Genomic DNA, 27,486 nt, shown 5'->3' with positions numbered 1-27,486 from the left:
CATAATCTTTGCTCTCGCATTGTCAGCTCCAGCAAACATTCTCCCTTTAAACTCTGCAACATATATATATATATATATATATATATATAATGCGGAACTGACGCCGCGAGAAGCCTATATATTAAAGAATTCTAGCATTTCAGTGATCGTGACATAGCTGCCAGTAAAATTAGAAACAAAAAAACCTGAACACTATGAACAGACTGTCACAAATGACGTCATTGGGCTAAAGTATCTTTAGCTTGCTACGATGCTTTGAGCACACATACACAACAAAAAAACTCAGTATCTTAACTATGCCAAATAAATTAACAGTAAAATAAAAACATAAATTTCTGTATCAGAAATGAAAAAAAAACATGTCATGAGCTACAGCTTGACAAGGGACAAGTTTTAAACATTAAAACTATGATCATGTTTCTCAAAATAGGCACTTTTCTGTCAGGTATCTACTGTATCAAATCACAGTACACCAAAGTGAAAAAAAAAATATTGATTGGTAGAATACTTAGATTAATACAACAAGCCGATCTTAATGAAATACCGATAGCGTCTCATTCCAGCCTGTTTAATCCATTGATTTTTTCCCTCTTTTGTGTTGATTTTTTTCTCTTTTCAGCGTCTCAGCTTCCGGGAACAGACATCTGCTCTTATCGCTCCAGTCTCTCCAGCTCTTCCAGGCAGTCTGGCGATCGGAAGAACTCGGGCAGGTGATCGTCCAGCTTGCTGATGATCTTGTATATGGCCTTCTTCCAGGAAGCATCTGTGTCCTTGCCGGCTTTGATGGCATTGAAGAACTCAATCAGGGTCTTGCGGGCCACAACCAAGAAATTATCCGGTACCTGACACGGAAAAAAAATTCACATTTTTAATATTGATTTTTTTAAAATTCTTTTTAACCACAGCCAGAGAAGTTAATCCCAAATACGGGGGTGTGGGGGCGGGGGTTGGGGGAGGGAATCACCATTCCTAAGAACTTCTGACATTTTCATGTATCAGCTTCAGGAATTTGTAGATTTTTGATCTGCAGGAGGACTGCAAGTGGATGCGAGATAAAAGGTTAACACGCACAAACTGTGACTTTTTTTATTTCTTGGAGAAAGACACCATGAACTGTCACCAGTATCGATGAAATGTATCATTTATGATAATGGCATGTTTAATCCTATGCCATTTGTACGTCCCGCGTAAAAAACTCCAATCTTTATTTATTCCATTAAAATTAATCCCAGGATGAAAGAAGAAACGACAGCAGTATCCTTCTCGGCACAAAATGAACAAATAAGGGCCACCATTTTTACTTTTAAGTTTCATTTAATTTTAACCTTGATATATATTTGGACACTTGCCTACTAGGGTTTCCAGATTTGTAAATTTCACACTGACAAACAGTGCCCTTTCTATGTCGTGATATTTTCCTATTTTATCATGCGTGTCGATTTTTAATTTTTGTTTGATGTGGGCATGGGTTGGTTTCTGCCCATGACACGGCCAAGGTAAGCTACAAACGATATGAGCAAAGCATTCAAAACTTGATAAGATAGGTGAGAGGGAGAAGTACACAAACCAAGTGGAAAAGGAGACAATGATAAAACGTGTACAGGACCAGATATCAATCAAATGACTCCACTTGGCCCAACATGCTCTGTAATCTTCAAACACATGGAATTCACAATTCAGTTTTGTCTGTCTAGACACATTTGTGCCGCGTTTGACTCCAATCGCAAATTCAGCACACAGAGACGAAATTGCACCCTCCAGAAGAGATCAGTCAAATAAAAGAAGAGCAAGGGACATTTCAAATCACCAATACAGAACAACAAATCCTTCTTGGATTGTTTTTAATCTATGGGCATTTGATCATGGCCAATGAAACACAACCATGGTATCTTGTCCTCTCCTCAAAACCGACCGTGTTATATTATTGACTTGAAGAGGTGTTAGGCTTACACCATGTATGAAATAGAAAAGTACATCCTCGTACATTTCACGGTTGCCCTGAACGGTCTATCTCTCTCTCTCTCTGTTTTTACGTCACACTGCATCAATATTAAAATAAGGACTGACACATGATGCATATGCGTCACCAGACAGCAAAACACTGACTAAGGTATGGCTGGCTTAATCTCCTGTCCGGCAGACACACCTCAATTCTAACAATGAGAGTTCAGTACCCAAGACAAGATCCCGCCCACTGTGATATACGCAGTGTGATTATCACATAAATACATCGAAACCTTTCATAAGTATTTTTTTTTAAATAATGCTGTATAAAAAGGCCAGTTTCAAAAGCCATACAGTTTGACTTGCTCACAGCCAATTTCAACCACTTGAGTGTTGAGGTCAAAACTTGCATATGTGTGTGTGTTTGTGAGTGAGGCATGCCAAGTATACATATGCAGAATATGGCCGTTGGATATCATACATGTATCCAACATCATTTGAAAAAAAATGATGGTGGTACCGGTCTAAATTTGAAATCCTTGATTCACAATCAAATTGGGTTCTATTTTTAAGACACATCTCCCAACAGCTGAGTCTGAACATGCTAAAGATGCATACATGTATATAAGACTCATATTTAGTTTACACGGCCACAGTGTCGGCAGCCGTCGTTTGGGGAATTGACTGCCTTCCCTGTAACGTGTCCAGCCAAGATAAATATCTCTCTCACAGAATTAAGAATTAATTGAAACATGGCTCTCCCCGTCATCCCACTTGAACATCCACTGTCAGCAAACTTGGTGCCTGGCGAGAAAACTTCTCCAGATTGCAAAGTAGGCCGGCGATTTCCCCAGAGGCCACTAACTGCCGGTTCTGGGCCGGTGTGATCAGCTGGCCGGGTCCCCATCTTGTGTGTATCTTAAGCTGTCACGTGGCCGTCCCACAAGTGAACACATGTGTTGCATTAGATCGCTGCTCTCACTGGGGATTTGGAAGAAATATGACCGATCAGGAGTCCGATCGGTCATCCGCCACTTTGAAAATTCTTGACGTGGACGTTTTATTTATTAACCTGCCGAGCTGAGGAACGCAGCCACTTCAAACAGAACTTTTCAAATCAAATTAAAAATTGTTGATCACACAGAAATAGCTCCTCAGAAAAACTAACACACCACATGATAATTCAGATGCCAAGATTGACGCTGCAGGGACTTCAGACACTATTGTTGGAGAAAAACTCAGAACCTTTTCTTTTCCTTTACACTTTGCAGCTACACACACAACTCCACTTCTGTGCAAGCCTTTGCATTTTTTCAGAAACTAGTAAATGTTTGATATCAGGCGTGGAAAAAAAAAAGAAGTGGGCTCTTTAATTCACCCTAGTATCAAAAACCAGATTAGGACAGACTTTCATAAGAACTGCATGCGGCATCCTTGTTTATAGTTAAAGATTAACAATCTCATGCTTTCAGAAGTCTCACAAGATTTGTTCAATTTAAAAATATCTGCATAAAAACAAGCAACGGGTATGAAATATTATACACAATAAAATCCGGCTGGGTTTATTTACTGAGGCACAGTGCACAAAAAAATGGGAGAGACACTTGGACACAAGGTATGTCGGATATCTTGACAACATCTCAGCTGTAAAAAACCAAGGTGGGCAGGTAATGTGACACCCAAGTAAACCAATAACAGCCTCATTTTAATTAGAATTTAGTTCTCTTTTCTAGACTGTTATAAATTAATAATGAGCAATCTTGGATGAATAAGCAGAACAGGTAAAATTTCCAGGTAGTTCTTCTTTCAACTGGTGTGTACAGTAGTTTCTGAGAATGGATTGTTACAGAAAAAAAAACGTCCACTGACCAGTTCTTCTTTTCTGAAGTGGTATCAAGATAAATATGACAATGAAAGCATTGATTGCAAAAAAGTTTCGATGCTTTTGCATTTGATCTTACGCTGATTAAAACACATCTTGTCATGTTCCTCCACTAGCATCACCACTACTAATAGCGCTAAAATGAAGACTGCAAAACTCAAACATCTGGAGGAAGGCAAACTGAGTCTTTTTCAAGTGCTTTGAATTCTAGTCTTATTACTGCGCAAGACACCTGACATGTTTACACCGACTATAAATATTTCAAAAATCCCATAAAGGTGTCACAAACATCTTGGGTAAAATCTCAAGTCAAGAGATAAGAAGCCGACTTGTTTACAGAATTCTGGCAATTTTTTTTTTCTCAGTCAATTCAAAGGACACTGAGTCACCCTGCCTTTACGCAGTCTTAGTTTATACTGCAATCTTGTAGGAACACTTGGCTGTTTGCAAAATGTTGTTGGCAACAAGCTCCTAATCCGTTCTGCAAATTACAACTTCAAACAGACTTAGACAGATTTGTAATGACCATCTGTGTACATTGCCCTTGTATGAAATAGATACTCTGGACTATGCAAATATGACCTTGTTGGCTTGGAGAGGAAAGAGAGAGAGAGAAAAAAATTAAACTTATAAAACGGGGTGGGAAAAATGCCGATTAAATGACGCAAGACTGATTTTTTTTTTTCCTATGCTGTGTGCATAAGTGGAGTGACTTTAACTGTGAAAAAAACACCGGATTATAACCCTTGAACACGTATGCATACCGCACGAGCAGACTTGGGTGACCTTTGAGGAGGAAGCTTAAGGCAAACAACAAGCTTTAATCAGGTGGCGTCTTAACCTCTTTACACTAGGTTGTAGTACACAAAACATCTGCTATGCGCTCAACCACACAAAAAAAACAACAACCTGAAAACAGGCCCACAGAAAAGGGAAGTGATCTGATAATTGAACGGTTGGTCGTCCACAACACTCCCCTGTAATATGCAGTTTTCCAGGACAATACCTCTCAACGTTTTTATAAGTTAAGTTTTAGTCACCGTGCTATGTTCACGTTTTTCTGAATAAGACAAAAGAGAAAAAAATCAACACTCAAATGAACAAGTACATGAACAAATTATAAATAAAAAGACAAGGAAAATTTTTAGAATATTTGGTATTTACCTGTATTCACTGTGACAAAAACTATTAGAATTGTTTTACAAATGCTTTTTTCGTAAAGAGCTGAAATCACCACTGTAAAGGAATAATCATTTAGCATTCAGTATTCAATGTTAAAAATGATCAGTTCTGATGGCCACACCTCCGACTTAAAAAGCGCATGGAATTCAAGCAACTCTATTTTGGGCCATTGTGTGAATGCCCAGGTTACAAATGACCTGCGCTCACTGTTTGCCGTTTGCCTTAAACCATATGAATAAAAAATAAATCCGTATCATTAAACTATCATTAAGCGAGCTTGCTAAAAACTGGCAAGGTGCTATCATTAGGGGCTAATGTTCGCCCATGCTGAAGATGTCCACAAACAAGATAATGTAAATACTAGGCAGGGTGGGTTTGGAGATTTCTGCTTGTATCGCGCCTAGCATCATCAGTTTATTCCTCGCCTCCGGATTTTTCGCTTGACATTTTAAACAAACGGGTACAGCTGTTGCTCATTTGCATACCTTGATGGGGGAGGGGTTTTTTTTCTTTCCTTTTTTTATCTGTTCTAGTGTCAAGGCCACAACTGCTTAGAGTGGTAACAGGTGGTTCTTCGCTACTTCAAGACCAAAGGAGCTATGCACTCCACAAAAGACCCAGTAAAACGACCGCTGTTACAGTTCTTGATATCTCTCTCTCTGGCTTCTCTCTCAGCCTACTTCTATATTTTATTTCTATCTCTCTCTTTGAATAGACACGACCTTTACCACAAGATCTGAGTTTGATATTTTCTGTTTGCGAAGAGCAATTTAACACAAATAATTACTTCACAACATGGTTGCTTCACATGCTTACCACGAGATAAGATAAAGAGATAGAGGTATCTGTGTATGTTATATATACAGTCGGGGAAAACTGCACCGAGAAATATTTCTTTCAGAAAAAAAAATTATGGTGATTTATTCACCAAGAGATGCCCTTGAATATTGGCAGTATAAAAACAATTTTCTGAATATGATAGAATATTTGGGGCAGGAAGTGACTCAATAATTGGCTACATTCCCAGGTGACTTCCTTGTTCAAATTATATTTTTAAAATAAGAAAAAAATAATTTTGAATTAAATTTTCAAGATCCACTGCATCCACACCATGGCAAGCTGCATGCAAGCACACACACCGACTGACTGACGTGAACTCCTTCCAGTCATAGATACTTATTATGACTGCATGACGCCCTGGTCCCTCATTATTCGTGAAACAGAACTGGTGAATTCCAATTTCCTGCTAGACAAACATGTGTACCGTTCCACGGCACTGGGGCTCCACTCGGCAGCTCCTAAATTTGATACGCAATTGAGCCAATTTTCGTCATCCGAGAGTGTGTTTGACGAGAATCTGATGCAATGTGGGAAATTGAGTTTGTCTGGTCTCAGCTAGAGATGGCCAATTTCAGTTTAATGATGCCTAGTCATTCATTTCAGCATTGTGTTAGTGCACCGCGCTCCCGATGCCCTACAGCTTATATTCAATTAGCTTGTGTGCCGAGTATTCTGTGACTCGGCATGACACGTTCTCCATGTCCAAAAGATGATAGCTGTTATTCGCAGTCATTACAGGGGAGATCTGTCACAAGATGAATAGTTTTAGGATAGAGTTATTTCCTGGACCTTCATATCCAACGTGGTGGGGAACAAAGATTTACTTCACTAGAAAATTGATTTCTCTAGTTCTCAAAAGTAACATGAAGTGATGATGGAATTCTAATGGTTTACACCTGCGAGCGAAAAAAGCTGCTGCTTTCATTCCCTATTGAAGAACCTGTTGTCGAGTTTGTTAATGAAAAATAAACTGAAGTACAACATGGCCTCTTAAGATGACGTTGTTGATGAAAAAAACAGTAGTAACTTTCACATATGACACTTTCCCTGAAATAATATTGTAAACTTAAGGCTTGCCTGATTTGTCAGTGAGGTCAAGCATGAAAAATCATCCTTCACGGAATATGTCTGATAAAATGCAGTAAGTATCCTTTATTCCTTGCTATCTGTCATGCAATGGAGCCATATGCTTCCCAGCTGCTGTACTGACCTCCTCAATTTGAATTAACATGCTCTCTCCATTAAAAATCCCGGGCTCGAAATATGGTTCTTTGTTGGCGTTTCTGAATATCTCACTTAGACTCTTTTTTTTCCTCCCAACCTATGTTATCACTTGAGTTCTCCACATTATCATTTCAACTAACCGGCTGTTTCAGTGTTTGCCAAGAAAACAGAAATTAGCAATTTATGCATTCATATTGACACTACAATTTTGTTGGGTTTTGCTTTTCAATTTAATTAAGGTCAGGCATCTTTCAGATTATTCCGTGCCTGTGACGGACTTACAGGCTTGCCACGTCCAATGCGGCTCAGACCAAGGTGTGGGCAAATTTTAATGTCAGGGTTGAAGATGGTATGAATCCAACTCTCTCATTCGGTAGAAATAATTTTAGACATGGACAGCATACGGCATAGTTGGGTTTATGGGTCACTTTTCTTGCGAACAAAAGAGGTCCCACAGCTGGTCGCCGATTTTCAACTACTTATTCTGTATGATTACACCGGAATAAATTTCACAGAATGAACCGATGCCAGAAGATGGACAGCCAGCTCTTATTTTGCCGAAACAAAATCCTTGCCGAAACACGGTTGCGGAGTTGAATTGAATATTATGCTTGAGCATGTCTCGACTGGTCTTGACTTGAAAAAAATTTTCCACAAAACAAAAAAGGCCAGTATGGAATATTCAAAAACCATAGTTCATTGACATTTAAATGACATCTATTTTCTGAGCTACACAACGGCATAAATACACTGTGACTCACTGTGCGATGCCCTGCATACTTTTTTTATTACTTTTACTTTTAAGGGTGTTGCCGGCCGCGAGACAAAAGAGTACAACCTTTAAATATTTGACTACATCAAACACAGCCTTGTGCAGGTAAAATGTCGCCCAGCATGCTGTGCTCTGATGGAAAGGTCACACACTTTCTCACAGAACCACAGTGGCATCTGTAATTTTTTTCCCCCTCATCTAGTTCTGTTTTGAGCTGAAATTTCAGTAATAGTCTGTACAAAAAATGTTTCACTGTCTATAGATCTTGCTAATCTCACAATACCATCGCAGTCCTTCTTTCTCGCGAGGTAATAACACAAAAATCATGCTCACGGGTCTTGTAATTTTTTTCTTTCAGATTTTCACGTTATAACAATTTTCAACACTTTGACATTTTATCGATGATTGGAACAACACAAACACAAGAACACGTCACAGTTATCTAACCACCTGGTACATTGAGTAAACTTCTACCCTAGCAATGCTCATTGTCTCTTCAGCGTATAACCAAGATGAACACAGTTCTGCACAAAGAGCCCTTGTCAAACACTTCCAAACCATAAAACATTGTGGAGTGGTGAAAGATAATTCAATATTGAACCTACTCAGCAGTTTGCCCTCAATCAACTGGGCAGAAACAAGTGTACATGTAACCAATGTCACAAGGCAGTCAATATGAGCGTGCTGTCTGCATGCAATAAGGCAAATATGGCTAATTGATTCAGCCATGCACGCCAGTAAAAAATTCACCATGTTTTAAACCGATTTGTCCCAACAAATCAATGTGATAATGTATCGCTTCTGACCTAAAATAAAAACAGGTAAATTACACCACATTCTGATTTCCCAGCGTCTAACTTTCCTGTCGTCATGCATGTTTCAACTTGTGGTTTTATTTGCTTGAAAATGGACAGATCCATAACGCTGAATGTCAACATGTGAAAAATACAGATTACGGGAAATTTGCAATTATTAACAAAAAAATCAAAACGTGATTATGTCTTGATATGAGGGTTTCAATGACAAACTAAATTACACAAGACAAAAGCTGACGTTGACTCAGTAATTCTCGTGGGGGAACCAGCACTATGTGCTCTGTCTCAATTATGAAAATTAATTATCGTCCTTGTATTTTGATGGAAAATATCCAAATTAATAGCATATACAAAAAAAATAATGAAAAAATTCTACTTACCTCAAATTCATTACTCTTATTGTAGTGCAGATTGAGAACTTTGAAGAGCTCTGAATCGCGAGACACCTGCAGCATTTCGGGACTCTTGACCCCCTCGCTCATGTTCTGCCGGGCGAACTTCTCCATCTGTATGTAGTAGAACTCGCGGAAGTTGCTGAACCACTTGATGAGCTGGGCAGTGTTGTGACGGTTGAACTTGACATCGGGGAAGTGCTGCTTCAGGACTGTGGAGCTTGGGTAGCGGGCGAAGAAAAACATCAGCTTGGCTTTCTTGAGGTGTGCAGGGGTCAGCGTTGTGCTGAGGCAGTGTGATAGTCAAGGAAAATAAGACAATTCCTGACAAAAAATACCTACGCAATGAGACATTTTTTACACACTTTACATGAAAACCTGATCAATGATATAATTTTCCTTGGAATGAACAATTTGCACTGCAAGCCAAACAAGAATTTTAAGAGTTGTGACTTTGTTTTCATATTTTGTTTTCATATGGTATACCATATTGCATGCTACACGATGTATTTCTCAAATCCTGCTTATGGAAATAAAAATATAAATTTATGAAAAGGATATAGAGTTGTTGGGGGTGTTGTACCCAGAGTTGTCCATTGCACTGTAGTCATGGCTGATAGGACTGGATTCGCCCATCATTGGTTCTGCCTTGAGAAGTGACAGTGGCAAACCTTCTGGCTGTGGATGTGTCGCCTCTCGATGACCGAACCCTTGATGTAAGTGGTGTCTTGGATCTGCCTGAGCCGTCAGAATGGCAGCCGCTTGGCTGTGCAGCAAGGGCCCGTTAGAGTAGCTGCTCATGTCGATACTTCCTGGGGCTTCCGACATCGACATGTGTGGAAGGAAAGAGTACTGGAGACTTGGATTGGGAATGGCAACGGAGGTTGGCAAGGACGCAGGCACTGGTGGTTCGAAGTCATGATGCGACTGTGATTCGACTCTTGGAGTACTCTCTCGAGATGGTCGGTCTCGGTTCTTGTGCGGTACTACCAATGATATTGCCTCCATCTGTTCAGACTGGTAGATGGAATCTTGGCTGGCGGCCGGTGAAGACTTGGAGTATGGCACCTGAGGGCTGGTGCGATTGCCTTTGCTGGTGTATGACTGGTTATGATTTTCATGGGCTACGGTCAGATTACAGGCTTCATCTTGAGTGGAGGGCTGACTGGCATTGTACTGCTCATTGACAAATTTTCTGACCACAGAGTCTACTACGTCTGTGACAGCAGAGGTGAGTTGGTTCTTTAAAGCATCTGAGAATCGTCCCCGCTCGCCGCTGTTTATTATTGCATCTTCAGCATTGGATTGCACTTTGTCTTCACTGTTACCTTTTTTCTTCTTTTCGGCCGAGGACTGTCCCACCTGGGCGTCTGTTCGACCATCCCCGTTGCTGCGCTTTGAAGAGCCGTTCTGGCCGTTTCTGTTGAACTTGAGCACTTCGTTTTCCAGCCCTTCGTCCATCTCAGAATCTGTTTCTTCGTTATCATAGAGTTCAAAGTATTTGTGTTGTAGCTTGTTCAGGTGATCTTGAAGCTGGGTCAGGAGTTGCTTGAGTTGTCGTTTTTCTTCCTTCCTTCCCTCTTTCTTCTCTTCTTGGAACAACACCCTCTGTGGCTGGGGAGCGACCTGTTTGCGTTTTTGCCTCCTGGTTTCATTTCCCTGATTATTTTTGCCGTCACTATTGAGTTGGGAGGGCGACTGCCTCATGCTGGTGACAATGTTCTCTACTCTGGCCCGCTTGGCCAGGACACTTTCTTCTTCTGGTTTCTCATTATTATTGCCACTTTGGTTTTCATTGCACTTGTTATCTGAGTTGGAAGCTCCGTTGACGATTGATCTGTCCGTGTACTCATCATCATCGTCCTCGTCATCATTTTCTTCCTGAGGTCTTGACGCGTCTTCACCGTTTTCCTTGTTGGCTAAATCCACATTTTCTCGGGGCTGGGACTCTGTACTTAGCTCTGAGTTGAGAAAGCTCATGCTGTTTTCGTTCTCACTCTGGCTGTCTTCGGTGTCGCCGTTGTGCTTGGGTTTGTTTAAAATGGAAGAACTCACATAGTCATCACCGTTCAGCCGGTCCCCGTCTCCGTTCACGCCCTCTTGGCTGTTACTTGGCTTGAGGAGCCTTCTCAGCACTTGGTTTGCCTCAGTGACACCGTTTCCGTTCACCGCCCTCGAGAGAGCCTGTGTCTGTCCGTAGGAATTGCGTGGAAGTCCGGTGTCGACGCGACGTCTCTTAGACTGCCGAAGAGAAAAATCATCCACCTCAGCCATCTTTCCTCTGCTTAGCAGTCGTCCTCCCCAGCTGTGTCTGGTTTGATCTCTAGTACAATGCTCCAGCTTATACCACTTGAACGCACAAACGTATCCCACTTCCTGGCCTTCTATTGTAGCTCTCCCGTGTAATTTAAAAATAATATAGTCCCACTGTCACTATCTTGCTCTGAACCAGTTTCCTTGACGTCTTTTTTTTTCCCTTACCATCAATTTAAGGCTTATCTGTTCAGAAAATTTGAACGGAAAACAAGAAAACAAAAAGAAAAAAATTGAGCTGGTTAAAAAACGACAGCCGAAAGCCTGACCCCTCCAGCAAGTAATAAAATTATTAATAACACAACAACACGTCTAGCATAATGTCTCAATACTCTTTCACGCAAGGTAACATCTGTGACACAGATATGAATATGCTCCAGTGAGTCAGGTCTTAGATTGTGCTACCAGCAGAAATGAAGAACATGTTATTATGCCAGTGTACATACTAAACAACTCCAAATGGAAGTGAGAGTGTTCACTGCTGCAAACACACTTATATTATTAATTTTACACACCAAGAATCTCAAAATGGGCTGATATTTGCAGAAATTAGCATCAGTGGGTGAGCCACCATTTTTCTCCGAAGGAAATGGGGTTTAAATGCCTCAGTGTAATGGTAGGCGTTTAAATTCAATTGCCACATTAACATATTTCAGCTTCTACCAAAGCCTGCATTATGATGCACATTGTAAGGGAGCCATGTCATAAAGGAACTATATGCACACAAAAGAAATATTATTTTGGCGAAAAAACCAAGGACAAAAGGAAAGGGCAGTGGGCATGCATACTAATCCTTGCTTGCAGCATATGGTCCCTTCAATAAAAAGCCTAAGAGCTTCATTTCACCTTCTTACCAGTCATTCATCACCAGCACAAAGAACTCCACGAATATTTTTTCATAGCATGTCTCCTTGAATACAACCTGCTACAGAAACAGCAGGGGAGACAGAAGGCACGACTACGGTTACTCTATACCCGGAAGATTAATCACACACACTGAAATGCGACAAGCTGACAGCCTGAGAATAGTGGGGCATCTATACAGAAATCCTTCCAGATATAGCATGTATAACAGAGCAATTAGCATGACAATAGGTGATGCCATCTTAGAATTAAGACCGCTTAAATAGCAGGCCTGATGGTTACACTGATGAGTCACATGACAATGTTGATAGATGACGAAAATATCACTGAAGGTCATTTAAATAAGAATTCAGCCATAACTATTTATCTCTCTCTCCACCTCTTAATGTGGTGAATTTTATTCAAACCATTCAACTTTTATTCATTTTTGTTTTTTTATTTTTTTTTTAACAATTTAGAATTATATTCACTTTGAAGAATTAATTTTTTTTTGGAAATAAAAACTAAAATATACTTCTGGGATTTTTAATTGAAGTATGCACTCTAAAACAGTAATCAATATTAATTAAGGACATAAACATGAATTTAAATGCTTTAAGCATCTTCAGAGAAACATCATGCTGTGAATACTGGCCATAACATTGTTACAGCCTTGTCTTACATCAGCTCTGACCATTTTTCAGCACGTCGGCAAACAAAATGTGAGAAGATGGATGACAGTAGCAAAAGTTGAAATTTTTTTTTACACTTGAGTTGTTTTAAGTGTCTATAAAATATTATTAAGATTGAAGACTGCGAGAGATCGTTATTATAAATGAGGTTTTGTCAATAAAGCAATTACTTTAAAGGTTTTCTTTACAATTGATGGATCACTGATATCTTCCTTCTTATGAATCGTCCACCTTGCACACTTTAGGTTGAAACATTCAAAATCGTTTGAATTCCTCTATATCTCAGTGTTTCTCACGACTTCCCTAGGTTCGTCTTACCTTCTTTTCTCAAACTGGACATTTGATTATGGCATATTGAATAACACAAAATACATTTTGCAAATTACAAATCTACCCAAATGGAACTTGGTTTTCTTTTCTCGAACAAAAAGCCCACAATTAATACTCTCCGCTGTTACTTAAGTTACATAACAAGCTCATCAAGACACCCAGTATATGCAACCCTTTTTTTCTTTGTTGTGATAAAAATAAATTGACAGGGCACTTTTGCCAATTATGCACTCAACTGGACCAAACGGAACTGAAAGTGCTTTCCACTCCCACTTGAAGATTACTACCATATGTTGTTGTTATATTTTTTTGTTCGTTCCAGTTCCTTGTTGTTATCAATACTTCTCTGCACAATTAAAGGCTAATTAAATGTAAATACGTATGTCACAGCCGTGCTGTACGGCAATTGTTTTAGCCATTGTTTCGGCAACTACCACATGTCCCGTAAGCCTTTTGTTCATTCCAGCATGTCTTGAAAATGAAGCGACCCCCCTCTCCCTTCCGAGCTAACAATAGCTGCAAAGAAATTGAATTTTCTTTTGTGTGAAATGGTTTTCTGACAATTATCATCCCCTATAATATCTGCATGATTAATCGCTTGAAATTGGAACCCTTAGAAGAAAACAATACAGTCATTTTACTTGGGAAAGACATCATCTAAGCTCTTTTCACTGGCATATCTCAAGATTCTAAGTTGTCCTAATGGTATGAATTTTATCCCTTCCAGATATTCTTTTCATGCCCCATTTTATGTAATCAAAGCCAATCTCACTTGATTTGATTAAGAAATTTCATCTCAATGCTTCTCATAAAATAATTAAAGGCCCATTCAAGTTACTACTAAAATCCGACACAATTTACATCCCTAGGATATAATTCCCGGACAGCAAGTACATTTGAGGAGGATAAAATGAATTAAGTAAACTAATTAAATTCTACATTTCTTTCTCAAAGGCAGAGTACTTGAGTGGATTTTTTTTTTCATTTTCACAAAAAAAAAAATACAATCTTATATTAAGATGGGTATTATACAGATACTGTACTGAGACTGGAAAAAAAATGTGTTATATGTGTGATGGTACAGTTAAGTGTTACCTTGAGAAAAACAGATAAGTTTCAACCTTGTGTTATCAAGACATTCATCTAAGGTACTTGCTTGCCTGGAGAACATACTATTTGTCCTTCATGTTCCTCCTTTATCAGAAGCTTAATGGCAAATGCCTGAATTCTAGCAATGTAATTTTGGGTACCACTGTTTGTTTTGGTTTGTACATTATGGAGAAACATGACAGTGCCCTTATAAAATGGAGACGGTACAAGATTGGCGACCACTTTGCACCGAGTGAAAAGGGGAAAATGTGGGAAAACACTGGCAAGCCGCTACTTAGGTATCAGATATGGTATGAGGATGTCACGTAAACCATCCACCTTTATTGGTTTCCACGGACTTTGTACGAAGTCTCATGCCGTGCAAGGAACCCACAGACACCATATATATTATAAAGCAAACATACTTATCCTCATCAGACACACTTCATGGCACTGCCGTTTCACAGCTTGGTAGCTAGAGCCGACACGTTTTTGAAATTAACACGAAAAATCCCCAATAAATGTAACTACCTTGCTAACAGCATCACCGTCACCGCCACCTAAACGCAAAATCCCAATTTCACCTTGAGAATCTGTTATCTGAACCTCCAAGCAGTTACAGTGTCCCCGCTGGCCGACCAGGAGACTATCAGTGACGTCACCCTGGCAAGCTAGATGTAGAATTTTGTTTGAACTTTACTCTAGAAGAATTATCAATTCCTGAAGGCAGGGTGTGCCTGGTTTCTGAAGAATCTTGACTGATGCAAGTCAATCATTAATTAAAGACGGTACGGCTAAGACTGCGGTGGAATATTTTGCGAGGACACGCGAATGGGACGCAATGGGTCTTTACTTTCGAACAATTGAAATCTCAGAAAATTCATTGACCTTTGGGAATATGGGAAACTGTTGGAGGAAAAAACTGGTCCTCATCACTGAACAAGACAGGAGTCACCTTGACTCATACAGAATAACTTAGTCACGACGATGATGAGGGTTCTTTGTTGTCTGGGAGATACCACATACAAGTGTCTTTTCTTTTGCTTTGTTAAAAATCTACTCGAAATGTCAGCATCAGAACAAAATGCAAATACTTGGGTCAGCCGTGAAGACTTGGTATCAGAATGAAGATGGTACTGGGTGGGAGATTGGTGAACTTTGCACAGGGAAATGAGCCAATTAAAGAACAGTAACATTTATCTGTGTGATCCTGAAGGAGAGAGAGGGCAGAACGGTGACAAGGTACAAGCAAACACTTGGTGTTTACTTGACATGGTGCATTTCACGGTGTTCGACGCTCTAATGATAATGCAACTGGAGGCACACTGAAGATTTCTCAATGAGCTGAGCAGCTGAGAAATGAGAAGGAAAGGTCAGAGACACCAGACAAGTCACTACAAGATTCAAAAGCGTTGTCGGTGTTTTTTGGTCATTGGGCAGATCTCCGGATGAACTAAATATCAAATTTGTAGCCTGTAGACAGTGTAGTACTTATTATTAGAAGCTGAGAAATTACACAAGAGCACTTCTTTTTTTCATCAAATTAAGAATTTGTCTCACTTGCTGAGGAGGAAATCCCCTAACCAAGAAGTCTGATAGTACTTTCTTTTGTTGTATGGCGTTTTAATTACATCCTAAAACCTCCCATCTGTTCTAATGGCCATGGTGTGAGAATGCTCCAAAGAAGCTTATCTGCCATAACAGAAAAGAGTTAATTTTGTTTCATAAAAAGATATTTATGCTGCTTTACAGATGATGAAACATAGCTACGGCTCAGTTCTGGAGAAAGCTACGGTCGTTCCCTTTTTCCTGGCGTCGACTTTATATTTCTCAATTTGTGGATCCTCATATGACAAAATCAAACACTTTCATATTTTCATACTTCTCGTGGTCCGAGGTGTGAAACAGGGATAACAAGTGAACTTGAAGTATACACCTATTTAGGGCTTTGATCACTTTTCACACATTCACTTAAGCCACTTCATCAAATTTCGATGAAGAATGACTGGACTGGCGCTGTTCTTTTGTCCCTTTAATCGTCGTCTTACCGACCCCGACAATCGTGAAATTCCTATCAATCAATGGACGGCAGGGTCCCTTCGCCTAGCGTACACACTCACATGCAGCCGAGCGCTGTGAAATATTTTTTAAAAAGCGAACAGCGAAGAAAGCTGCGAGGAAAAGGCGGCACCATAAAGCGGACCACATCAATATTCAATCAGAAATTGCATGCAATCTAGCATTAACAAAAGATCCGATTTACACAAAAGAAAATATCGAATATTGCACAAAGCCCGAAATCTTTACAATTCACTCTCAACGTAGCTCCCTCCGTGGGGCAAATTGTCGCTTCCGGGTTCTCTATGCACGATCAAGCGCCTCAAAATGCGCAATTGGAACGACAAAACTGCTTGAGAAACCGATTGCATCGATTGCATTTGATATCAAAAATAGCCACAGCGAATAGACAGACACCAGCTTGTGTGAAAATATAACCATCATAAAACATCTACGTGTAGCAGACACATCGCCTGGGCTAGACAAAGGAAATTCTGCCATTGGAATAACTCTAAGACACGTCACGAAAACGCTGCAAGTAATTGCAATATGCAACAAATTTCGGCGATCAAAATATTTGAAAAAATACACAAAATATAAGCTAATATTCTTGTTTCATAAATTTACTGAACTCACCGACTTTTCAGCATTTTCTGGAAGATATCGCAGGTGGAACGGTAAGGACCTGCGGAAGAAAACACGAAGAAACGAAACCCCACTTTATGTCCTAACGCGCATGTCTAACATTTAGCCTCTTTCCATGTCAAATTTTACGCTACACTTATATGGTTCCTGAACGAGGACAGATCAACCTGACCGATTGTGTCAAGGACGCATGCGCACGTTACCGGCGACCATGTTATCGTCGAAAGTATTTTATTCGCGAAGTTTTTTGCGTTTTACTCGTAGTCACGTGATAACATCAGGGGTTAAGGTAATTGCATTCATTTATAGAAACAGTAAAGAATTTATTTTGATAACAAATGTTTTTCCACAAAGACAAACGATGTTCTACAGAGCACACCATGACCAAAACTGAATTTGCAACGACGGTTGTCGGCCAAAATGTTCTCGTGCAAGCTTGCTGTTCATTTTTTTCCGGTTCGAAAAAATGATATGACAAATTTATACAACATGTGCAAGGCGCTTTTTTTAAAACTTCTACTACTCCCCTCCCTGTATTTATATTTCCCATCTGTTGGCAATTGCAGGGTAATGTATCGATCGCTAGAAGACCGTTCTGCATACAACAAGGTAAGTCCCTAACCCTAAAAATCCTTTCGTTCGTTGTCGTTGCCCCTCCCACTACAGTTTGTACCAAGCGTCATGCATACTCGTACGTCCCCCTATATATTCTCAATATTTATCCCCCACATCATGTCATAATACGATGATATCTTGACTTCTTAAACAAAACTGCTGAAAGACTTGCAACAACTCCAAGGAAGTCTGCTGCCGTCGGTGTCCGTTTTTAGGAATATTCACAAACTGTCTGCTTTTCTTCATTTTGTTGACTTTGTTTTCCCTTTCTAAATTGAAAAAGAATATGACAATGATATAGCAAATCCAAGTATCGGTAGTTACATGAAACAATTGATTGTTGCAGATAGAACCAGATTTTTGTAATGTACTGCACCCATGCCATTGCATTAGTTAGGATATCATCAAAATATTACTTGAAAAGAAGTATAACACCTATGGTCGCCACTCACAATGCCTTTTGTCCAAAATATCCTTTATTAGCGAAATTATATAAGATTGCATCATTACAATAGTATAGAATTTAGCATATGGCATTGGCAGAACACAGACTCTCAAATCTTGAATAAACATGTGAATATGTCACCCCTCTGACTGCATCTTGAACGAAATTGTGCTTGTTGTGTTCCCTAGTGGCAGCACAAGTCTTGCTCTTGAAGGACACTATTACCACTTATTGTATCATTTGTACCCACGTAGTATAGAATTAGAAATGGCTTTACCATGCCTTTGGTCAAATCTCAGACTAGCACCTCAATTAAAAAAAAGATCAGTACCTTTACCTTGTACAAGCAAAACTGTTTTGTTGGGGAACTCTGGAGCAACATAAATTGAATGTTTACAGAAATTATTGTCTATAGCGGAAGCTACATCATTCACAGATATTTGTAGCCGTATGTGCATCGTCTCTTTTTTATGTGTACTTATCATTTACAAGGTAATGGTGACACAGGAAGTATGTCAACCCTGTCCTTAAAAATGTTCTTCCCTGATAATGAAGCCACTTTCTGTAGCATTTCCTGATCAAAGGAAACCTTACTTCTCATACTGATGACTTCATGGTTATTTTTCGACAGGAACCTGCAATTCAAGATTAGCGAGGACTTCTCCACTACTCTCAAACAGGTATCCATGTCATTTACCGTTAACCATCTACCCACGGACTTATTTATAAGAAAGTGCAATGGTTTCCTGTTTTTATACATTCAAGACAGTGTTAGTTTCACAGTCGTTCCTTGAAAATGTTATCAGCGGTTTCCATTGAGAAACCCACTTCCTCACAGCCTTCTAGTCCGTTGATTTCACTTCTCTCAAGTTACACTGCGCTTTCTTCTTTCTCCATGCCAGAAGTGTATACAGTGGTGCTTATCATGCAGATGTTAGAGATAGTCCAAGCCGAGCATTTCATACCTCAGTGACTTTGTGTAAGTATATTCAGGAATAGTATAATTTGATTTTCAACAATCTGCTTGACTGCAGACAGTGAAAGTTGAAACTTCTGAAATTTTATGCCTTAATTTTATGTCATGAAGAAAACAAGTAAGTGCGTACCTCACCGTCTCAAGATTTTACCCGTGTGATTAAAAGAGCAAAAGTGTAACATAAGTTTATTTTTGAATTTCCCTTCTATATTTGTAGATGATGAAGCAAAGATAGTTACTGTTCCCCCATTTGCAGAATCTGTTTCTGAAGGTGATGTCAGGTGGGAGAAAGGTAAGAACACTGATAATTCCCTTATTTGAAATTTACCAACAAGTCACTCCTGTAATCCTAACCAAATTCCTTTCAGGACTTTCAATATGAAATAGACAAGTAAATTCTAAAAATAGACAATGAAAAGCTTAAGACATAACAGTTTTATGGTTTTCCTGGTTTTTTGGTATCGTAATATTATTGTCTTCTATCATAAAAAGTATGGCCAACACATACGAAACTGCAGATTAAGGCTGTGAAATGTTATGGGCTTAATGCAAATAAGTGAAATGTGATGTCCAGTGTCTTTCTTGATGCCACCACAATGCTAGATACAAGTTTAGCAAACAGAACACACATAAAATGATTAGTACCCATTGAGGTTGAGTTTTTAATATTTCTATATTTCACTTCTCTGCAGCTGTTGGGGACTATGTACAGGAAGATGACGTTGTTTGTGAAATTGAAACTGACAAGGTAACAAATACTGTGCGGAAAGACAGTTACTATATTCCCACAAAGATCTTTACCAGTGGGTGTTTTTATTTTTTCATCCATTGAATTGGTAGTGTGCGAATTGCATCATTTAAGAAGTTGCAGAATGGAAAATTTCAGTTTTTGGAAATCATCATCAACTTTGGACACTCTGAATGGCATTCACAGCCACTCCTAAGTGTGCAAACATCCCTAAATTTACTAAAGAACTCTGTTAGAGCTAGGTACAAGAGACAAAAAAAACAACAAGAATGCATTTTCCACAAACCTAAGTCACAGTTACGTGCCCTCTTGACTCATGGTGTGACAGGGATAATCAAACGTTTGGTCTTTGTCATGTATCTGAAAACGTAGACAGCAGTTCAAGTGCCTGCCCCAGCCAGCGGTGTCATCGAGGAGTTGTTTGTGCAGGATGGCGACACAGTAACAGCCGGTCAGCAGTTATTCAGGCTAAAGATTGGAGGTAATATGCATCTTGCAAGTCGTGAAGTTCAGTTTTACAGCAAATGAGTCAGTGTGGAGTTCAGTTTTACAGCAGTGAGTCAGAGTGCGGCCTGTATTGATGATGATCAAGAGAGGGGAAAGCCTGATGATGTAGGTTTGTCTTTTGATTCCAAAGAAATGTACACTGTTAGTTTAACCCTGAGTCAGCGTATCAACTAATTTATTGCCTTCTGTAGAATGTCATGTACCTCGATAAGATACCTTGCTCATGGCATCTATTTTAAACCTTTTTCAGGTGCTGCACCGAAAAAAGCAGCTGAGCCGGCAGCTGAGGCACCGGCGCCTCCCCCTGCTCCAGCAGCTCCAGCAGCAGCTCCACCATCGCCGCCTCCCCCGGTACAGCCAGCTGATGTGAGTCCTGTCGGCCCTATACCAACAACACCTCCGCCTGTGCCTCCCCTTCCACAGCAACCAATGTCCAGCACACCTGGTAAGTGCTTTGAAGAGTTTCATTTTGGGGAGAGAAGCCGGCAGACAAATTTGCCTTTGCAGAAAGAAAAGGAGCCTTTTATTCAGTGAGAATCCAGCAGCAATAAGAATATCAAGATTTAAGTTGCCATCCACATTTAATTAAGCTAAATTAATCTCATCGGAATGTACTATGTACCTGAAAATCTAATCACTATCGTGCACACAGAGACTCACTTTTGGCTCATCTTTTTCCCGTTTGTTTTTTCACTCTGAGTTGACCTGCATGTGAGATGACCACTTCGTGCATGCAGTGTAAACTAAATCACAATTTTTCTTTGCATCTATGTAGTGTCAAGTGTGCAGCCTCCATCACCACCATCACCATCACCACCAGCGGCAGGTGTACCGTCAGGAATTTTACCGGCAACAGTTGGGGCCAGGACTGAACAAAGGGTAAGAAAAAATGATATCGCTTTCAATAGAACCATACCCTGTGGTATGCTAGACCTTTGAAACACTGGAACATCACTCAACCTGAACTAAAACTATGGTTGATAATTTCATCAGTGTTAATTTTTTGCATTCCACTCATCTCAAGCTGATGGACTCTACTCACTTCAATCTTTTATGTCGGCAGTCTCTGTATCGTCTGTTCTGCCAAAACTCAGTGCGTGCCTGTGTGAAAACGGTACATTGCTCCTAGGTTATCTAAAAGTGGAACCTGGCAAGTTAACGGATGTCTCTTTACTTGCAGGTTAAAATGAGTAGGATGCGTCAACGCATTGCGTACAGGCTGAAGGAGGCCCAGAACGTGTGTGCTATGCTGACCACCTTCAATGAGATAGACATGAGGTAATGTGGTCTCAATATATCAGACATTTGCAAGTACATGTGCAAAGTAATGACTAATTCCCAATTTTCACAAAACCATGATAATGAAAATTTTATTTTCCCCATAACCTTCAAAATGAGCCCCCACAAGTGGTAGATCGAAAGAATATTGTCAAAGTTTTTGGGTCTGACATTCTGCCTGAGGTGCATTCTAAGACTTCTTTGTAACTTGACGGCAGTAAGTGATCTATCCATCAAACTTTTTGTCCAGGGGAACTGTGATATTGCGTGGTTTTGATACCAAATATAAATCCAACTCTGTTCTATTTAGAGTTATTATCAGAAGTGTTGTAGGACATGGAGTTTGTTAAATTACAAGAGTGGTTGAGAATTATCTTACAACCCTTATCTAAGTCATTCTGTAGCTTCTCAAATTTCTCAGGTGTGTCTGGAATCATAGCAGAGGTACTCAAACCAACGCTGAGAACACACATTTTTTGTTGTGAGAATTAGACAGTCATTTCATATCACTTACACACCTTTTGGTTTGGAAAACCTCGACTTTCTGTCCCGAATTATCAAATCACTAACACACACTCTTCCTGTGTTGTCTAGTAACATCATCCAAATGAGAAAACAGTACAAGGAAGACTTTCAGAAGAAACATGGCGTAAAGCTGGGCTTCATGTCGGCCTTTGTCAAGGCAGCATCACACGCTTTACAAGCTCAACCCACGGTCAATGCAGGTAAGTTGAGACTTACACTACAGGCAGTGTAATTTCTACAAGAAATGGGTGGATTCTTAAACATCGTATCTTGGAATTTCTTTATAATGGATGAATTAGGAGGATGGGATCTAGGCAAATGAGTCAATCATGATCTAAATTTTCTCATCACTAAATAAATCAGTAGATTTGACAGGTTTGTACATCCGTCAAACTCTGCCTCTGTTTATCCATGGAAGCAAACAGTTTTCACGTAAGACTTTACACCAGCAGAATACATGTATTTGGAACGTTAAAAAATAGCAACAGCTAACAGAAGGCTATTACAGGCAATGAATCAAATGTAAAAGTTTATTCATGTAACCTTTGATTAAGAAGGCAAACAGTTGCATAAAATGTCAATTTTATACCAGCTTGAAGCTTTGTGACAGTAACTGTTGCAACAAAAAATATCAGATATGTTGCGTAAGGGCAAGCATATTGAAAAGAAATTATATAAAGACTCTAATGGTCTGCTGAATGATATCAACTGGCAAATACAAATTAATTTTTTTCCCACAGGTTTAAAACCTCCCCATACGGTTCACTGGCATCACACACTGTTAAAATTTAAATATCAAAAGTTGCCTTGTAATTAAGACAACACTGGCATTAAAGTGATAATTGTAGTGGCATATGTACTGTACCCTTGTATTTCTCAATTATTGCCTGATTACGCTGTTTGTGCGGCAAGCTGTGCCAAACATCTGCTGTCCCTGCTGACCTTTCACACCTAAAATTAATCTTTTCACATTGTCATTAACAGCGTATTGTCAACACTGTCATGCCCCACCCCAATGAGGGAAGGAATTTTTTCTGTCGTATGTACAGTTTGAAAGGGCTGTAATGATCGTGTGTGTTGTATGCAGATAATGGCAGCAATTTTTCTCTGTTTAATAGTGCATAATTGAATAGAACAATAATAATCATAGTGGTTCCCCTACTTGATTCTGGGGGGGGGGGGGGGGGGGGGGGGGGGAATTTGCCAAGTGTGGTTCCAGTGAAAGCAGTGCGAATGACTGAATGTACCATTATCGGAATACATGTACTTTTATATCAAGTGTACTTATGATTTGTTTAAATATTTTCTTCCATGGGTCTTGACTAGAAAACTCTAAAATATGTGTTTCAGTGTCTTTCATCCGCAAATTCTGTCAATTTTGATGTTCAGCTAAAGGTCACAGCTACATTGTCGTATTGTCATCGTACGTCATCCCCTCAAAAAGTATGCTGACGCACCTTCAACTTTGAGCCAAACATGTACAACAGAATAAGCCATTACGATGAAATAATAGTCGCTTTTTCTATTTTTTATTTTATTTATTCCAGTCATTGACAGCAATGAAATAGTCTACCGGGATTACATCGACATCAGTGTTGCTGTAGCAACTCCGAAGGGCCTTGTGGTTCCCGTGGTGCGCAATGTAGAAACAATGAACTTTGCGGATATCGAAAAAACCATACACGCTCTCGGTGAAAAGGTAATGCCATCCCTGTGTCAAAATCTGACCCTGACTTTTTCCATAATAATAACTTGCAAGGTCAAAATTTTTAAAATGCATATTCAGAAGCCAGCCACATCAACTCTGTCTATTGTCATTCAAAAGTTTAAAGGGCTTCGGATCCACAATTGAAGGCTGGTATATGAGCATGTCAAACGTACAAACTCAATGCTCTCAGGCAGCTGTGTGCGGCAGATTAAATTTCTCCCACATTTACCAGTATATTGCTGATTGTAATATCGAAAGGAAAGCAACTTTCACATTTCAGAATAGTATTTTTTTATCGTCTGCCTTTTTTTTGCGGTGCCAGTGGAGCAAGAGATAATGATTCAGATATAGTGGAAGCAAGACAAGTTCAAACTGTCTGGCACAGATCATGCAAATTTTCATAGCCTTAGAACTGCAACAACATCATTTTTGATAAGCAGGCTAACCAGGTAAACAAGCAAGACACACGCTTTGTTGAGAAGTAATATTGATAATGGATCAGCTGGAGGATTTCTGAATATCCAAGTTGAGAATTCAGATCAGCACAGGAGTTAAGGACTGCCCAAAATAAATAAAATTTAGCACTCTCCTCTCCTTGAAAGTTATCAGGCAGCACGGCAAATCTCAGGCCAGCTGATCACTTAAATGATCTTGGTAAAGTTTCAAGATGCTTGAAGACATCACTCCAATTCAAGATTTGTGTTTCTTAGCGTACCATCCTTGGAAAAGCACGTAAGAAGTGAACTCACCTTGAGATGCTGAGCAGTGGTTGTCTGCGGTGCTGCAACAACTTCAGTGTCCGCTTGAATAAGAGGGCCTTACTCCTTGTAGTCCCATATAGATATTTACTTGCATTTGAAATTAATACAAGGCAGCACATGCTGCGACTTGTATTTATCTCCCTTCCTGCCCGATTTGCATATCAGAGCTTTTCCTACAATTGCAAAGGCATTGGGCCATTGTGCGGCCCAACAATGGGCATCTAAGACGAATGGGTTATGAATATGAAAACATTTCTCATTATCCCACTTAAGGATTTAATCAGAAGGTAAATAAAATCTGGACTTGTCGCGACAAGGACCCTGTCAAATTTCTCCATTATGTCTCTGTTGATCGGTTCTCGGCACATGAAATGGTTTCAAGACAAAGGTGTGGTGGAATAATAACTCAGTGCATTATATTAGATGTTTGCACTGGCACTGCAATTTGGTGCCTAAATGCGTGGTGTTTTCCCCGTGTCCTTTATTTCCAATATTTGAAGTCTCTAGAAAAATTTTGAAATAGCCTCAATTATCGATGAATCATTTTAATGTAGATCGAATACACACGGGAAAGTGTTTAACGTCATCCACAGTCAGGCAATATAAATCATTTTGTGAAGGACGTGTGCATGATTTTACAGGACTACAAAATTTTTTTGATTTTTTTCTGGTTTTTTTTGCCCTTTGGTATGGTTTTCCCAATGTGATGGACTTGCTGGTGTGGAGTCAATTGCTAAAAGTGTACAGTACTGATGCGGTTTTGTACATTTCTCAATAGTTCAATTGGTTGTAGTTTAGTTCGGGGGGGGGGGGGGGGGGGGGGGAATTGTGAAAACCACCACAGACAGTGCACACGCAAACAGTGCACACGCCTCAGAGTATCTCGATCCTTTTCAATGGAATACAATATTTTTCATTTTCAACTTTTTTTGTTTGTCAGTGTTCTTTCTTTCTCCTGCCGCCACAACCTTGAGACACTTTTTGAGCTGCCTCCGAGACTATTATGGGCTCTTTTGTTTGTCGGCCACAGGCACGTACTGGTACCCTAGCTATTGAAGACATGGATGGCGGTACATTCACCATCAGCAACGGCGGTGTGTTTGGCTCCATGTTTGGTACCCCTATCATCAATCCACCACAGAGTGCTATCCTCGGCATGCACGCTACCTTCAATAGACCAGTGGCTGTCGACGGCAAGGTGAGTATTGTCTTTGTCCATGGCCTGTGAACAGAAGAGGGGGGGGGCCCACCTCCCAGATATGCTAATAGCCTCCCTGTTCTCACTTTCTATGGGGCTTTTGTGCAAGCAGCCCAAACAATTTACATTTCCTGAATATTGTCTGAAGAAAACAGGAAGCAGGGTGGAATTCTCTGCCCTTTTCAATGGCCAGTTTTCATTGTCTATTGTCAAAACACTTGAATGGATAGGGCCCTTTTCTTCCATTCACCACTGTCGAAACAGATACAAGTTTTCTCTTCCTGAAGTGTGCCTCTTTTGTCTGGGCAGTCACACCAGAGGGGAAGTTGCTTTCTTGGGATATGATAATGGCCTCCTTTTGAAAGTCCTGCAGTCCATACAGGCTTCTTAGAAATACCTTGAAAAGGCTTCTTAAAAGAAAGCTTTTATTCAGTTTTTTTTCACTGATTCTCAGATGTTTGTTTCTCCTTCCAAGAGCACTTCTTCTTTCTCTCTATCTCAAAATTGACTTGAAGCATACTGCTGAGATGTATATCTCAATGCCTAAAACATTCCTGATCATTGCTTCCCGGTGATCTGATTGAACTCTTCATTGTCTCATTTCAGATTGAAATTCGACCAATGATGTACATCGCCTTGACCTATGATCACAGGCTCATCGACGGAAGAGAGGCTGTACTTTTCCTCAGGAAAATCAAGGACTGTGTCCAAGATCCACGCAACTTGCTCCTTGACTTATAAAATCAACCCCAAACTGCTCCTTTGAATCCCTGACCTTTCCCCCCCCCTCCCCCACAATGATCTGAGTGTATCTTTCAATAAGTCCAGTGCATGGAGACATGACCATTGAAACAATGATGTTACATCTAGTCTGTTTACAGTAGGGTACCTATTCTGTTCCCCAGTGTTTCTTCCAATAGGGTGTGTGGTTTTTTGACAATTTGGGAAAGAAGTGATCTCCGTATATACATGTAGTTTTTTTTTTAAAAGCCCTGCCTAGTTCCATACTCACATCAAATTCATCAAATTCCCATCTCACTTTGTGTACTGACCCGCTGAAATCTGTACAGAAACTCATTTCCCAATAAATTGTGACTGAGGTAGCTAGCATGACATCTTGTCCCCTTGATCAGAAAATGTGCGCCGTGTATAATGAAATAAAACATTGTATGTTATAAGTAATGAATTAAGCATTACAGGAGTATTACAAGTTATTTTTTGCTTTTGAAATTAAAATAAAAGAGATTTGTGAATACTGATGCTTGTGTCAGTGGTATACTAGATTGAGTTCTATGGCTTGGCCAAAGTATGTTGACATTGACGTCTCGGTCATCAGGCCAAAGGTGAAATGACAGGGGACAGTGGTTCATGCTTTGATTCCCAACGTGTTTTGCTACTTCATAATCAGCTTTATAATTTTTGCTGAGTCAGCTTGTGTTGTTTCATCAGTGATCAGTCATTTTGCTGCATTGTCAACCATATTTAACTTTTTTGCCTTTTTTGGTACATTTTCTTAGGTGTATGTTTAGTTTGAAGTACCAATTGAGGATACACACACTGGGGGAGGGGGGGGGGTATGGGGGAGTTGAGTTGATTATTCACATAATCCACCAGAGTTTGCATTCTAGTCTGCAAGTAGTTGAAATAAATGTCTTTTTTAAATAAATGTATTGTTTTGGGGTTAAACGTAAACAGAAATGTAGC

At 39.8% G+C, this 27,486-nt stretch overlaps 2 protein-coding genes across 6 annotated transcripts; one reads left to right on the top strand and one right to left on the bottom strand.

Annotated features, from left to right (window-relative positions):
- Nucleotides 1-468: 468 nt before the first annotated feature.
- On the bottom strand, nucleotides 469-24,691 carry LOC139149749 (prospero homeobox protein 1-like). 4 transcript variants are annotated; one of them, XM_070721702.1, is made up of 4 exons: nucleotides 24,573-24,691; nucleotides 9,613-11,550; nucleotides 9,040-9,345; nucleotides 469-842 (listed from the first exon to the last, which is right to left on the bottom strand). In XM_070721702.1, the coding sequence occupies exons 2-4, from the start codon at nucleotides 11,323-11,325 to the stop codon at nucleotides 651-653; spliced, it is 2,211 nt and encodes a 736-aa protein (XP_070577803.1). In that variant the 5' UTR covers nucleotides 11,326-11,550; nucleotides 24,573-24,691; the 3' UTR covers nucleotides 469-650. The 4 variants fall into 4 exon arrangements, with proteins under 4 accessions (XP_070577803.1, XP_070577806.1, XP_070577804.1 ...); XM_070721705.1 differs by lacking the exon at nucleotides 24,573-24,691 and adding an exon at nucleotides 17,013-17,150 and having other exon boundaries at nucleotides 9,040-9,347; nucleotides 9,615-11,550; XM_070721703.1 differs by lacking the exon at nucleotides 24,573-24,691 and adding an exon at nucleotides 12,219-12,501.
- Nucleotides 17,161-27,041, top strand: LOC139149750 (dihydrolipoyllysine-residue succinyltransferase component of 2-oxoglutarate dehydrogenase complex, mitochondrial-like). Of its 2 annotated transcripts, none has more exons than XM_070721707.1 (14): nucleotides 17,161-17,310; nucleotides 17,588-17,630; nucleotides 18,713-18,761; nucleotides 18,987-19,060; nucleotides 19,275-19,349; nucleotides 19,750-19,805; nucleotides 20,178-20,286; nucleotides 20,563-20,757; nucleotides 21,088-21,191; nucleotides 21,493-21,590; nucleotides 22,185-22,315; nucleotides 23,663-23,814; nucleotides 25,615-25,782; nucleotides 26,389-27,041. In XM_070721707.1, the coding sequence occupies exons 1-14, from the start codon at nucleotides 17,212-17,214 to the stop codon at nucleotides 26,521-26,523; spliced, it is 1,488 nt and encodes a 495-aa protein (XP_070577808.1). In that variant the 5' UTR covers nucleotides 17,161-17,211; the 3' UTR covers nucleotides 26,524-27,041. The 2 variants fall into 2 exon arrangements, with proteins under 2 accessions (XP_070577808.1, XP_070577807.1); XM_070721706.1 differs by having other exon boundaries at nucleotides 18,984-19,060.
- The last annotated feature ends 445 nt before the right edge of the window (nucleotides 27,042-27,486 follow it).

The sequence above is a fragment of the Ptychodera flava genome, chromosome 14 (assembly GCF_041260155.1).
Source record: "Ptychodera flava strain L36383 chromosome 14, AS_Pfla_20210202, whole genome shotgun sequence".
Taxonomy (NCBI): Eukaryota; Metazoa; Hemichordata; class Enteropneusta; family Ptychoderidae; genus Ptychodera; species Ptychodera flava.
This window is presented reverse-complemented; position numbering and strand designations above follow the sequence as displayed.

What these genes read in the sequence shown, in the direction of transcription:
- LOC139149749 (XM_070721702.1), bottom strand. Translation starts at nt 11,325, where the DNA reads ATGGCTGAGGTGGATGATTTTTCTCTTCGGCAGTCTAAGAGACGTCGC. An exon ending in ACAACACCCCCAACAACTCT is followed by an intron (nt 9,346 to 9,612) that starts ATATCCTTTTCA and finishes TGACTATCACAC; the next exon opens with TGCCTCAGCACAACGCTGAC. An exon ending in ATAAGAGTAATGAATTTGAG is followed by an intron (nt 843 to 9,039) that starts GTAAGTAGAATT and finishes TTTCCGTGTCAG; the next exon opens with GTACCGGATAATTTCTTGGT.
- LOC139149750 (XM_070721706.1), top strand. Translation starts at nt 17,212, where the DNA reads ATGCGCACGTTACCGGCGACCATGTTATCGTCGAAAGTATTTTATTCG. An exon ending in TTCAATGAGATAGACATGAG is followed by an intron (nt 21,591 to 22,184) that starts GTAATGTGGTCT and finishes TGTGTTGTCTAG; the next exon opens with TAACATCATCCAAATGAGAA. An exon ending in TCAACCCACGGTCAATGCAG is followed by an intron (nt 22,316 to 23,662) that starts GTAAGTTGAGAC and finishes TATTTATTCCAG; the next exon opens with TCATTGACAGCAATGAAATA.